General features: G+C 44.1%; 1 protein-coding gene and 1 pseudogene across 1 annotated transcript in view; one reads left to right on the forward strand and one right to left on the reverse strand.

Annotated features, from left to right (window-relative positions):
• TRPC5 (transient receptor potential cation channel subfamily C member 5) overlaps positions 1-14,939 on the reverse strand; it is a 136,066-nt gene extending 121,127 nt beyond the window's left edge. The window contains exon 1 of the mRNA XM_065901397.1: positions 14,562-14,939. Within this exon, the coding sequence (XP_065757469.1) occupies positions 14,562-14,939 (378 nt within the window). The remainder of the gene's footprint in view (positions 1-14,561) is intronic.
• On the forward strand, positions 731-10,804 carry LOC136142717 (ubiquitin-like FUBI-ribosomal protein eS30 fusion protein; annotated as a pseudogene).
• Positions 14,940-15,469: the final 530 nt, after the last annotated feature.

Here is a 15,469-nt window from a genome sequence, read left to right on the forward strand (position 1 = left end):
TTGTCAGAAAAGAGCAGCAAAGTAGATCAGGTATGCAAGGAGGAGGCTTAGTTCCAGCAAACTCTCCTTCATCTGTGGTCTCGTGATACTGTTCGTTCATAAACTCGAGACTCTCTGGAGGCCCCAGCCACACATTTGAGAATTTGGGGCAGCTGACACTTGCACAGAATTGTGTTGGGACTTCTTTCATACCTTGCCAAGCTTCCGTTCCATCAAATTAACATGGGGGTGTTGAACTCTTTCAGAGGCTAGAGATGACTATACCTTGGATTGGTTGCAGTGACAGAAGAATGACTAGATTGCCACTATGTTTCAATTAACCCTGATGATTCTATGATTACGTGGACCACAGCCAGACAGATATCCACCAGAACTCCAGAGGTTTTATTCTAGAAATGCATCAGTGGCATCACTCCCTGTGGAGTTATTAGTGAACTCCCCTGTGGTTTCTATACATACTGGGGCTCTGTATTCTTGCCTCTCTACTAAACCAGTTATGTGTCAGGCACAGTACCTATTTAATGTGGGTTTACAAAGTAGTTTTAAAACAATTTCAAAACAGTTTTCGTTTCTCTCCACTGCTGAAATCATGGTTTTGAAATTGGGTGGCCACAGTTCCTTCTTCCCCATCAAACGCTCCTCAGCACCTTTGGGCTGCTCTCTCTAGTATGAAATTCTTTATTGAGAATGCTTTCCTAGGTGGTGATGTAGCACACAGCAGGCTAAGAGGATGTACTCCCTCCTATTTCTTGACTCTGTCTTTGCGGCAGCAGCAGTGGAGGCTGCAGTGGATTCAGCAGCCAACATACAGGTCTTTGTTCGTGTCCAGGAGCTACACGCCCTATAGCCGACTAGCCAGGAGACAGTTACTCAGATCAAGGCTCTTGGAGGCTCACTGAAGGGCATCACCCTGGAAAATCAAATGGTGCTCCTGGCAGGCATGCCTATGGAAGCTACCCTTGGCCAGCATGGGGTGGAGACCTTGGCCACCCTGGAAGTAGCTAGCCATGTGCTTGGAGGTAAAGTCCATTGTACCCTGGCCTGTGCTGGGAAAGTGAGAAGCAAGACTCTCAAAGTGGCCAAAAAGTATGAAAAGGAGGGGTGGTGAGAGGAGAAGGAGATGCTGATGGGCTGGGTCAAGTGGCAGATGTAGTACAACTGTCGCTTCATCAATGTTGTACCCACTTTTGGCAAGAAGAAGGGTGTGCCAATGCTAACTCTTAAATCCTTTGTGATACTGTTTTTTTTTTTCTAACAAAGCCACTTGGTACGGTTAAAAGAATACTTTCCTATCTTACAGTTCATTCCCTCTAGGTACAAGATGTGTCCTTGCTCCTCTGACCAGCTTACGGATGCTCAAGGGTCTTTCAGGAAATATTTAAATCTGGTTCTAAAGAAGCAGCTCGGGATTCAGAGTGCTAGCTCAGTGTTCTCGTTAGACCATAGTCTTCGGTCTGGTTGCTAGATTGAATTCTCCAATCCTGAAGACCAAGGGGCATGGAAATGATACTACCACCTGAACTGTTTAGTTGAATCTATTAATTCAGGCTTCCTCCTAGGTAGTTTAAATGAAAAAGTAGTGGGAATGACCAAAGAGTGATCTCCAGTTAAAGACAGCTTAGCTCATTCGAGTAGCTGCCCCCAAATAAGACCTATGGCATTTTCTCCCAAGTAAGTTCCAGGATCCAGAGAACACTTTCCATTCTAATCAGACACACTATTACCCAGAAAAGCTTAGCAATGATGGCAGAATATGCAAGCCAACTTTGTTGGGCTTCCTGGTTTACAAGTGGGAACCAGCTAATTTAGAAATCAGCAGTCTCTTATTAAAATGATGGAGACTTTAACACTGGAAGAAAGAAATCATGTTCCCAACAGGGAAGGTAGAAAACTAATGACAGCAAGGTCAAGTCAGGGCTTACCACTGTGTACCCCCTCCGTAGGCCAAGGGAAGGCTATTTGGCTAGCAAAAGCTGTGAATTATGACCACATAATAACAGCCAGGGGCTGTTGGTTACAAACTAAATAGGTTTGGTTTCTAGACACAAATGTGTCTACACATTGGCAAACTCTAGCTAAAACAGCCATATAGACTTTCTTTCCTTCTAACGAAGATACTTAAGCACTAAACTGGAAACTTAAAGATAAAAGAATGACGAAGCATGAATACTCTTTCACCCAAGCTCTCTTACATCAGAGAGAGACACTAAGACACTTAAAGCATCACTTAAAACAACCCTGTACTTTTATGCAGAAAAGGTAAAAGATTTAGAATACAAATGAACTTTGCTCTTTGCTGCAGACTTGCTGTAAAACTCAGGGTAAATCATTGTTTTTTTTTTAATACATCAGGGTGAACCTTTTTAAAGAATGAACAAAGTGCTAATGACCTTAATATACAAAGAGTTTAGACAAACTGTAAGAAAAAGATGGAGATTCTAGTAGAAGAACGGGTTAAAAAATTAACAGTAGATACAATGGAGAAAAGACAGCCTCTTCAATAAGTGGTGCTGGGAAAACTGGACAGCTACATGTAAAAGAATGAAATCAGAACACTCCCTAACACCATACACAAAAATAAACTCAAAATGGATTAAAGACCTAAATGTAAGGCCAGAAACTGTCAAACTCTTAGAGGAAAACATAGGCAGAACACTCTATGACATAAATCACAGCAAGATCCTTTTTGACCCACCTCCTAGAGAAATGGAAATAAAAACAAAAATAAACACATGGGACCTAATGAAACTTCAAAGCTTTTGCACAGCAAAGGAAACCATAAATAAGACCAAAAGACAACCCTCAGGATGGGAGAAAATATTTGCAAATGAAGCAACTGCCAAAGGATTAATCTCCACAATTTACAAGCAGCTCATGCAGCTCAATATCAAAAAAACAAACAACCCAATCCAAAAATGAGCAGAAGACCTAAATAGACATTTCTCCAAAGAAGATATACAGATTGCCAACAAACACATGAAAGGATGCTCAACATCACTAATCATTAGAGAAATGCAAATCCAAACTGCAGTGACGTATCACCTCACACCAGTCAGAATGGCCATCATCAAAAACTCTACAAACAATAAATGCTGGAGAGCGTGTGGAGAAAAGGGAACCCTCTTGCACTGTTGGTGGGAATGTAAATTGATACAGCCACTATGGAGAACAATATGGAGGTTTCCTTAAAAAACTAAAAATAGAACTACCATACGACCCAGCAATCCGACTACTGGGCATATACCCTGAGAAAACCATCATTCAAAAAGAGTCATGTACCACAATGTTCATTGCAGCTCTATTTACAATAGCCAGGACATGGAAGCAACCTAAGTGTCCCTCAACAGAGGAATGGATAAAGAAGATGTGGCACATATATACAATGGAATATTACTCAGCCATAGAAAGGAACAGAACTGTGCCATTTGCAGAGGCGTGGATGGACCTAGAGGCTCTCATACATAGTGAAGTAAGCCAGAAAGAGGAAAACAAATATCATATAATATTGCTTATATGTGGAATCTAGAAAAATGATACAGATGAACTTATTTGCAAAGCAGAACTATAGACACAGGTGTAGAGAACAAATGTATGGATACCAAGGGGGGGAAGTGAGTGGTGGGATGAATTGGGAGACTGGGATTGACATATATACACCACTATGTATACAATAGATAACTAATGAGAGCCTACTGTATAGCACAGGGAACTCTACTCAGTGCTCTGTGGTGACCTAAATAGGAAGGATATCCAAAAAAGAGGGGATACGTGTATACGTATAGCTGAGTCACTTTGCTATACACCAGAAACTAACAGAACATTGTAAAGCAACTATACTCCAATAAAAATTAATTTAAAAATTAACAGTTGATTCAGAGAAAAATAAAACAAATTACTTATCATATGAAAAGATGTGAAATACCACTTATAATAAAAGAAATTCAAATGTAAAACAATAATGAGATAGTATTTTTTACCTGTCAGATTGACAGAGATGTTTTAAAATTGATTTTTTTTGCAGTCTGTGATTGCAGGGATGTGAGAAACAGGCACTTTCACATACTGTTGGTAGGAGAACAGCTTGGCAATATATATCAAAATTAAATAATGCACGTACTCTGTGATTCCATAATCTTATTACTAGGAATTTACAGATAACAATCACACAAGTGTTCAAAGACATATATACGAGGATATTCATCACAGCATTGTTTAGAAAACCAAAACCTAAATATCCTTGAAACAATTTAAATGTTCATTAATAGAGGACGGGTTAAATAAATAAGGCACATTTATATGATATAATACAGTATTGTCATTAAAAAGAATACAATACATATGAATACCCTCACAGGGAACGATGTCCACAGTGTATTGCTAAGGAAAATAAAACAAGTTGCAGAACATTTGTGAAGAGATGTCTGTGTGTGTGTGTTTGTGTATATTTGTTTCTGCTTGCATATGCATAGAAAATACCTAGGAGGGCATACCTATATCATTAATAGTGATGACTTGTGAGAGCGGAAATGGGATGTTTTTCTTCACATGCTTTTATACTCCTTTAATTCTTATAGTATTACTTTTATAGAAAAAACTCCAAAATAAACAAATGGATGTGGAGAAGGGTGGTGGTGACCTTGGACCCTGATACTTGAATAATTTCATACCTCAGTTTAAGAGTTAAGAAATAAGGGAAGGGAGAAAGTAAATATGACAAATATTCGTTTTGGTTGGGTAGACAAAGCCCAAACTGTCTTAGACACCAGGTGTCTCAGTGGGGATAGAAGCCTTCCCGCTGCAGGCCCACTAGAACGTGGGGAGACAACTATCTCCCTATTTGATGACGACAGTATGGATTGGAGGATTTCTAGAGGTCATTTTTAGCCCCAAAGTTCTATCCACTATTCTGATACAGATAATGGAGCTGATGATGTCACAAACATCAAATCACTTCAGGTTGCCCTTGAAGAGCAGAGGGGTATTTGGAAATTACACTCTCCAGCTTTAGAGGTATTTTTTATGGGTCATCACTCCCCTTCTCTTGGGGAGGTGGCAAAGGTGGTAGACTCACGAGAGATTTGTCATGGGACCGGCTTCATTTCCTTCTCTGATTTGGATTTCTTTGGAAGGTTCTTTCAATGCCTTTTTAATATCTGGCTCGCAGCCCTCCTTTACTAATGGACAGGCAATAGCAATCCACTTGATAGCAAGGTGGACCAGGAAAATTTCCCTCATTCAAGCCCCTGGTGATCATGTGCTGATTACCTTCCCTCTACCGAGGACTTAAGAGGGCTGACATACTTCTTAGAATAGACTAGCTGCTGGATTGGGGTCACTTAATCCTGCCAGAGGTAACAAAGTGTGCATTTATCAGTAGGTCCCTGAATCTGGGATGGCCCTCACTAAGGTGGCTTTCCTTCTGACTCCAGAGACTTTCTGCAGATACAAAAAACCACTTCCTTCATCCTGTCTTGTCTGGTGGCTTCACTGTCCTTCCAATCCTGGGCTCGATTTATCAGTGACAATTCAGCATGGTTTGAGGGGTCATTAACCAACCCTCTTTCCTCAAACTAGCAACCCTGTGCCTGTATTTTGAACTCTATTCTACAGGAAATAAGGAGCAACTGTGGTCGTTTGAGTGACGTGATCAGATACCTATGCTCCCACATATACAGCACTTTCTTATCTCTCACAGCATTACACTTCGACTCATTGTATGTTTGCCTCTTCACTTCAATTAAGTTATTTCAAAGGGACTTGGTATCCAACTGGGTGTGGGTGGCTGAAGGAGAGAGTGAAGATGAAGACATCTGCAAGGTTTCAAATCTACCTAATTGGAAGGATACATGGAAGGGTACAGGTGCCATCACCTGAGAAAGGATACACCGGATGAGGAAGAGGATTTGGAGGGCAAAACGAGGCTGGCACGAGGATTAACAACACAGACTCTACTGCCAGACTGCCTAGGTTTGAATCCCAGTTTGTCCACTTACTAGCTGTATGAGCTTGGGGAAATCATTTAACCTCTTTGTGCCTTGATGTCCCCATTTGTAAGAATGGATAATAGTATTGGGTTGGCCAAAAATTTCATTCCAGTTTGTCCATAAGATGGTACAGAAAAACCCGAATGAACTGTTTGGCCGATGTAATATCCTGCATCACAGGATGGTTGTGAACATTGAATAAATTAATGTAGGTTTATGTACTGGTACCTGGCACCTAGTAAGTGCTAAATTAGTGTTTGTCAGTGTTTGACACAGGGAATTTCAACGTTTGAGGTACATTTAAAATGTATTCTGAAATTCTGAAAATAAATTATGGATCTTCTGATAGATATTGGGCTAGAAAAGGAAAAGTCACAGAACTCTGGACAGCATGGATATTGAAGCAAGAGAAAAGATAAGGATTTTACAAAAGAGACTAAGAGGCAGTGGTCAGAGAGGGAGGAGGAATCAGGTGGCCTTGATATCCTGGAATCCAAGAGAGCTGTCAACCAATGAGATTAAAATGGGACACAGACATTGTACCCGTGAGTACGGGGAGGTGTTGGAAGAGAGGAGGGAGAGAGTGCCATTTGGAGAAGGAGACAGATAAAAGGAGAGAGAGTCAAAGATCAATATGGTCAGCTCCTCACAAATATTTTTTGATGGGCAGACCTGTCCAAAAGGCCCCTGGGTGATCAGTGGGTCCAGCTTCTTTCTTTCATCCCACATCACTCCTCTCTGCCCCAACTGCCAATCAGAGGACCAGTAGCAACCAGCTGGGACAGTGGAGAGTGTTCACCAAGGTCCCACCTAAGGAGCTGCTCAGGCGGTGGCCATACACTCATTCTCCTTTACTACAACTGGGATCAGAGGATTAAGGGGGAGGGCAGATGAGCACAGGAGCCCAAGAACTACTGTTTCTGATAAGACTCAGGGCCCACCTCACCCAGTGTCCTGACTCTGAGTCAGGTATCTGGGGCCTTCCTCCATGAGGTTAACCTCATGAGGGTAACAAGAGTCCCAGGCATTGCTCTCATCACCAGCCCTTCACTCCAGCACCTACTGTGAACAGGCCACCATCATTCCCACTACCCACGTCATTGCTCATTCACTTCCAACTGACAAATGTCCCGTCCCCTTCTTTCTTCCTTTCCAGCTCAAAGTTTATTTCTTTTCTCAAATATTCCTCCCCTGAAAGCTCTTTGCCTACTTGTAACCAGAGTGGCCTTCTATATTGTCCACATCACACGTTTTGGATAATGTAACACATATTTCCTTGCACCGTTCTATTTCTGTCCCACGTTTGTTGTTGGCATATGGAAAGGAATCAGTACAAGGCAACATTTGGTGCTCTGGGATAGGACAGCTGGAAGGAGAGATGGGAGGAGAGCGCTGAGTTTTGCACTGATATTTCACACTTGAACAGAGTTTGCAACAAGAACCATACGTTGAAAAAAACCAACTGAGCAGCCTGGGGTGAAAAGGAGACAGAAGATGGCTGTCCTCTACATAACTGCGCATGTGAGGTGAAGGAGGAGGGGGTCTGTTATACACAGCTGCGATCCACCTACCCAGAGGAGAGGAGAACAGGAAACTCCCTAACTGGACATGTGTATGTGGGTCAGGGCCGTATACAACCATAAGCATGAGGCTACAGAAAGGAAGCCCTGTGCTGGGGGGAACCCTGAAGGGGGAGGGGGGGTCAGTCATGGCTAAAAAACCTCATGTGTTTTTATTTAGTGACTTGCTTTTGAGATTATTTCATAGTCTCCTCCTTGTGAAGTATTATGCAGCTAGCTCCCTTGGTCTACTTGGGACCAAGTTTAAATAATTATATTTTTCTTTCTGAAAGGTAAGCATCCCTAGCTTAGGTTTTCTGTGTCCCTTGGGAGCACAGGCTGGAACTTTGTTATGAATGAGTTGTTTTAGATGGACACCACTTGCAGTTGCTTTGTTGATTTTCAGCTTTGTTGTAAGTGTTACTGCTTCTGATGTTTCCTCAGAGGCAGTGTGGGGTGGTAGAAATAGTGGCTCGGGAGACAGGAAGCATTTGTGCCAGTTCGAGCTCAGCTGAGCGACCCTGGACATGTCATTTCAGACCAAATGATCTCTGAAGCCTATGATTCTGCTCTGTGAGTGAAGCAGCCCATGTCTACAGAAAGTCAGCACAGGTACAGGAGAGGACAGAATTCACTTTATCAGTTTGGCCGATATGATGCCGTGCGGTCATTCTGACGTTTTCTTCCAATGAAGTGGCTGATTTATTTTCTTGACTTGATTGACACAACCCACGTTTTTGGCCTAGAACTTTGACTTTGGAACGAAACTCATAGAATCAAAGCTGTGACTCAGATTATTATAGTGATAAATACCTATTGTTGTATTGGGCAATTCAGGTAACAAAGACTTAATAATATTTTGTATTAATTCTAATGATATGAGTATCATTATTGAATGCTATGTGCCACAAATTATGCCAAATGTTAAAAAATAATTCTCATTTAAACCTCGCAACCACTTACGATGTAGGTAATACTAACCCCACTATACAGATAAGGACACTGATGCTCAATCAGGGCAAACAGCTTTCCTAAAGGTCATGCAGCCTGAACTCTTAGCCACTATGTGCTAGTGGGTGCTTAATACATATTTAAAAATGAATAAATGAGATTAGCCAGCAGGAGTTCTCAGCATGGCTTCAACTAGTAGGAACAGGAACAGTACTGCCTCCCATGTACTGAGTATTCACTATGTCAGGCTCCCGTTCTAAGTAATAGACATGGATTATTTCATTTAATTTTCACTAGAACTCTATGAGGTAGGCTCCATTATTGTTGACATTTACAGATGAAGAAACTGAGGTTTGGAGAGATTAAGTGACTTGTGCAAGGAAGCACATCTACTAAAACTGCTAAGACTCCAAAGTCTCTGTTCTTTCTACTACTCCAGGCTGCCTGTAAATAGAGTGACTTGTGCAGTTCTGTTCTTTACTTTCTGCTCTCCTGCTGAGTACTTGAGATTTATAGGCTAGACACTGTAGGCCCCTTTTTTTTGCACCAGTCACCTTTTCCTAGGCCCTCGGTGTCCCCTCTACACTGTGCCATCTCTCCCTGGGACCAAGGATCAGATAGGGGAAGGGGTAAGTGGAGTGCTTTGTTGCTGATTTTCTGCAATCTCAGCACGAACACTTATCGGTGTTGTTGAGACTTAATCTCGCTAGCTCATCTGTGAGACCAATTTTAATTTGGAGCCATCTGCCACAGACAAATGAGTAATTATGGCAGAGCCCAGAGGGGCGGGCCATGGGGAGAAGGTTGGCTTAGCCTCTCGACACCTCCCTGCATTGACGCAAGTGACCAAGAAAGAAAATTCCTTGGATGGGCTGTTGACGCAGAGGCCAGCAGCTCTACCTCCCTGTTGCTCAAATCCTTAGACTCCAGTGAACAAGGAGGGATGAATGCGGGGTCATGGCAGGAGAAGATGCTCTCCCCGTCACCGTACTGGCGGTGCCTTGTGGTGAGCACCACTTGTCAGCTGGTCTCTCCACACGATATGACAGGCTAAGTCAAACTGATGGGAGTGAAGCTGAAAATAATAGTCATTGAACTCTGTCTAGCATTAACTTTTGTTTCAGAAGACTTTACTATATCTTTATCTTACTTCTTCCTCACGACAGCCCTCTATATTAGGTAGGGGTGGGCATTGTGAGCTTCATTTTATAGATAAGGAAATTGAGTTGTAGGGTGATTCTATAACTGGCCACTTGTAAAAGACCTTATGACTTGCCCAAGGTCACCCTGTTAGCTACAATGTGGCTAGCACCTCAAACTCCAAATTAGAGTCTGTCATTCTGTCTTCTAGACCAGTGGTTTTCCAGTTATGCTTGCTTCTCAGGGCCAAGGAGTTGTGTGTGTGTGTGTGTGTGTGTGTGTGTGTGAAGAAGTGGGGCTTTTGGCCCTGACCTGCACTTAAACTAGGGCAGCTCTGCTTGGGTCTGTTTGTTTGACGTCTCCGTAGGATTTCATTTAATGAAAGACTCCGTTACTGAAAATGTTTGAAAACTACTTGTCTAGGCTAGTATTTCTCATCAAGAGTGTAGTGGGTTGAACTGTATCCCCACAAAAGATATGTTCAAGTCTTAACACCTGGTACCTGTGAATGTGACCTTATATAGAAAAAGGGTCTTTGCAGATGTAATCAAGTTGAAATGAGTTAGTCCTGGATTAGGGTGGGCCCTAAATCAAACAGCTGGTGTCTTTATAAGAGATAGGAGAGGGAGATTTGGACACAACCACACAGACGAAAGGCACAGAGGAGAACCCCATATAATGATGGAGGCAGAGAATGAAGTGACGCAGCTACAAGCCAAGGCATGAAACAGATTCTTAGAGCCTCCAGAAGGAACCAGGCCCATCAACACCTGCATTTCGGACTTCTGGCCTCTTGAACTGTGAGAATACATTTCTTTTAAGCCACCCAGTTCGCCGTACTTTGTTATGGCAGCCCTAGGAAATGAATACAGAGAGTCACATAGACCTCTTACCTAGAAACGGGTTGGGGGGTGGGCTTATTAACATGCTGATTCCAGGCCCAAACCCCAAGATTCTAATTCTGTAGGTATGGATTGGGGCTCAGGAGTCTGTATTTTGACAAGTTCTCCATATGCACAAAGCTTCATCTTTGAGCTGGCTTTGACCATAGACAGACACAAGACTCCTCTCTGGATTGGAGCTGGATTTGCGCCCCCTGCTGACGATGCTCCTCTAGTGGTTCCAAGAGTCAGTGGGCCAAAGGCAGTAGGTTTCATGGACAAGCGATAGGCTGGTATTAAACCTTCTGCAGTCCAGAATTTTTTGAGAGACTACAGAGAATAATGAGAACTATTTGAGTGTTTCCCCCAAGGAATCACAAATCCCACAGGTGGCCAACATCTAACCCTAAGGAAATAGGCTGTAGTGGTTAGGGAGTGGGTGCTTCCAAGAGGGTCGGTTTTCTGGAGTAGCAAGAAGACCACAGAATAACACACACGCGCACACACGCACGGAGTCTTCTACTTGTTGTCTGGTGCAGGAAATTCTATCTGATAGAGCATCACTCTTTTTACTTTCAGATTTGGTACCTATTAAAAATGCAGGTGTCCATGTGAGTGATGATACTTGAAGCCAGGGTCAGCCGTGTACACCCAGCCTCCAGTCTTTATCTGAGAGCAGTTTTGATAGGCTAGAAGAGGAAGAAGAGCATGATGGGCAGGGGTAAGGGTACGGCAGAGGGGGTCTTACTGCCAACCTGAAGCCAAACTCCTTGCTGGATAAACCCAAACAGGGGACTAGTTTATCCACCCAAGATTGATGGAGGTCAGCTGTGCCCGATCCTTTGGCGAGCTGGGGGAGGGCCTCCATGAAAAGGGACAGGTGTTTGGATTCTGTGTGTCTGAAGAGTGCCTTCCTGGGAGTAGCCTGCCCAGCTGGACCCAAGGTCCTTCAGGAGTCCTGTGTTTGCTCACATCCCTGACTGCTCCCAGGTAAACAAATCTTGTTTCTATCTCCCAGAGAGGCAGGGCTCCAGCACTGTGGCAGCCTGTTGTTATAGTTACTGATATATGACTTACCACAGCAATTGTCAGAGCAATGGAAGAAAATGCAATGTAGTAGCGGCCGGTGGTGGAGTTTAGGAGAGAGGAGAGAGGAGAGAAGAGAAAGGGAGGAGAAGGCTGCTGAAGAGACTTCAGTATGATGTACGGTGGACAAAGGAGGCAGTGAGTCTGGAAGGCCCTTGGTGAAAAACAGCCTGTCCCCAGTAGCTTCACCCAGGTTTCGTACGCCTGACATTCTACCAGTGGTGCTTCACTCCTGTGAGGTAAGCACTGCTTCTATCCAGGGGAGGTCGTGCCTTAGATTGTACTTTCAAGTGACTTTACCTGGCGCCTTTCTTCCTCAGGGTTTGCCAGAGCAATGGGGAAAGATGGGAGAAAGGGTTGGCCATCAAATAAGGACTTGGCCTACTTTCAAAACTCAGATAGGGCTGCCATTGCTAGTCCCCTCTTTGCAAATTTCCTCTGTGCTCTCCCCTCTTTCAAAACAGTTATGAAGCTAAATGGGATTGAATATGAAAGTCCAGGATGTCTTGTTCAAGCAGCCAGCTATGTGCTTTTCTGGGAGATACACTTGACTCCTTCTTGTTCATCAGCAAGAATTTATCACCCATTATATACTAGGCACTGGGTCAGGTGCTGATGGGGGATGCGTGGAAACAGTCGGGCATTAGAGTATGCTTCACATTTAAGAAACATTCTAGTTACAGAGACTAAACATTTATACAAGTAAGGCTGACCAGTAGTATGTATTAGTGTGTGACTGGTGTCAAGTGAAGGGTCGAGCCAATGGCTACATAATCTCAGCAGTGGACAAGATCATGGAGCGGAGTAGCTGGGTAAGCCTTAGTTCAGATTAGCACATGAAATCACTCAGACACTTAGCAGGGCTCTAGGGAAAAGGGGCCCAGAACAAATCAGTTGTGTTGGGGATGGAGACGTGGACCGGGTAGGGAACATGCTAACACCTCTCTGCTTAGCTATATATCCAAATCCTGTAGGCATGTCCTTTCCAGAGAGGTCATCCATCCTCCACTCATCTATCCCGTCTCGGAACTCCTGTGCTGGGAGTTCTCAGACTTAACTCAGACTTCCAGGAGAGCAGGATAGCCTAGTGGTTAAGCGGGTGGGGTTAGGAGCTAGGCTGCCTGGGTCTGAATTCTGGCTCTGACATTTATTGTGACCTTGAATAACTGACTTAACCACCCAGTGGCTCAATCTGTCTGATCAGTATCATGGGGACAGCGATAACAGTGCCTGCCTAACAGAGTAGCTGAGAGGATTAAATCGTGTACAATGCATAGCTTGGTGGATGCATACTATTCATTCATAAGATAAATATTTACTGAGTGCCTTTGATATTGCAGGCACTTTCCCAGTGCTGGGATACAGCAGTGAAGAAGAGAGATAAGGTCTCCTCTCTCTTGGCACTGTGTTAAATGTTGATTAAGGCCCTTTACCCAAGGAACTTTTAATCTAGTACCTTGCTTTCTGCTCTGTCAATTCCAATTCCTAGTCTGTGAGTTATCAGCTAGCTTATTTTCATTCCTTCTTGTTTAACTAGGCAAGTATTAAAGCTATTAATTCCCTTTAAACCCAGCTTTGGTCATGTCCCATAAGACTTGATGTTGAGTGTTTTCATTACCAGTATTTTTTAAGCACTTTGCAATTTTGGTTTTGGTTTGTACCATTTCTACTTTTTAATGTATTGTGGTATTCCATGTTTGATGACTGTATTTTCTTTGTTCCTACTACATGCGCCTACTATTCTCCAAAGGAAGAGAGACAGTGGAGACCTGTCTAACTTGAGGGGTTTAGAAGGGACTAAGGGGGAGACAGGACTAGAAAAGACCATTAATGAAGGGTATTGAGTGCTAGGCTTCATGGGCTGGTTTCTCTTCTAATGAAGAGACATTGGAGTCACTGAAAGGATGGACAGGAATGGCAGGATTGTTATGCAATCTGGGAAAGAATAAGCCAGTATCATTGTTCAGGATGGCTTGAGAGAAAGAAAGAGGTTAGAGGCAGGGAGTCCAGATAGAAGTTTTCATGTTAGTTTAGGACAGGGATTCTCAAACCCGAGTGGGCATCACAGTACCCTGGAGGGCTTGCTGAGACACAGCTTGCCGGGCCCCACCTCCAGAGTGTCTGATTCAGTCAGTCTGTAGTGGGGACGGAGACTTTTGCATTTTCTAACAAGCTCCCCTGGTGATGCTAATGCTGCTGGTCCAAGAACCACACTTTGAGAATCACTGATGTAGGAGAGAGATGATGAGAAGCAGAGGTGCAGTGGTGGGAGCTGGGCTAGAGAGGGAAGAAAGTATGTATCAATACAAGATATTGGGAAGGAAGAACTCACAGGGCTTGGGGATGGAGCATGGAGACAGGGCAGAGGAAGGACTCGAAGATGACTCCAGAGTGTTAAACCTAGGTGCCTCAGAGGACAGGAGAATCACAGAGGCAAAGCCCTGAACGTCTAGGGGTGGAATGCATTCACATGAGTGGAACTGGAGAGGTGTGTAGGCCCCTGTATCCATTTGCATCTGTGCCGTGGCACTCAAGTTGAAAGGCCCTCCTGTCCTTCTTCAGGAGAGAGTGGGTGAGAAGGGGAAAGCTCAGGTCTGTGTTTGGTTTCTCCTTGTCCCCCCTTTCAGTGAGGAAGGAAATGAAGATGTGGAGCAGGGAGTAGGGAGGGTAGAAGGAGCTTGACAGTTCTGGAAACAGAGAAGATGCTTTTAGGTCAAGTGTTGAAGGTATATGGGCAAGTACTAATAAGGAAATAGCAAATGAGTAAAACTCAGTGTGGGCCGTGCGGGGTAGCTCTAAGATCCCACCTGAGATCACTGACGCTATTCTTGAGAGCAGAGGGCTGCCATGATAGGGCTTCTCAACGGCAGCCCGCCTATAACCTTCCTTAGTTTCAAGGCTTCTGACCCTGCGGTGCTCTGTTGTCCCTGGCTACCTCCCCGGCTGTAGGGGCTTCTTACCTGCTTCTCTCCACTGGGCCGCCTGTAGCTGAGCAGAAGCTCCACAGCGCCCACCACTTCCTTGCGGATGGCGTAGAGCAATGCGTCACCGACGTACACGCTGTGGTTCAGCAGTAGCTCCATGATCTCCAGGTTCTCATTCTCAATGGCAATGAGCAGGGCGCTCCGGCCCAGTGGGTCCATGCAGTTGATGTTGACATTGTAGTAGATCTCGGCCTCCTGGAGGGCCTGCTTCACAGTGGCGTAGTCCCCCTTCTCCACGGCACTGAGGAAGGCCTTCTCCTCTGCAGAGAGCTCCGTCTCAGCCCTCACGATTTGCAGGGGGATTCGGTCTCTGTAGGGTGAGTAGTTGACCCTTTTGTAGTACAGCTGGGCCATGGTTCATAGCAATTTAGAAGCCTGAATGAGGAGAGAGAGGGAGACCAAAGATAGTCTTAGATACCTGCAGGTCTCAAGTGGCCAGTTATGGAGGCAGCCTTGCTAATGACTTGGAAAATCCTCACCTGTTTTAAAGCCACAGTCTTTCTCCTCTCGCAAAGGAGCATAGCAGAAAAAGCCCTGGCTTCTGGGTCAGAAAGACATGGGTTCAAATCCTGGCTTTACCAGGTCTGCGACCTTAGGTAAGTTACTCAAGCTCACGGTGTTTCAGTTTATTATTATTAAGCTTATCGATATTAATAATATTAATTGTGCCAGGCTCCACAGTAAACACTAATTCCCACCTCAAGGTGACTGTGGGGGTTAAATGAGACAATGACTGGCTGAAGCAACTGGCCCAGAGGAAACCTCCTGAGACATAGCACAAGTTAGTTTCTTCCTTCCCTTCTGCTGTCTGGAAATACTCGTGATAATACTTCTGACTGGTGATGCAAAGTTGGACCTCATCTCTGGCCAGTTTCCTTTGGACC

This window comes from Phocoena phocoena, chromosome X (assembly GCF_963924675.1).
Source record: "Phocoena phocoena chromosome X, mPhoPho1.1, whole genome shotgun sequence".
Lineage (NCBI taxonomy): Eukaryota > Metazoa > Chordata > Mammalia > Artiodactyla > Phocoenidae > Phocoena > Phocoena phocoena.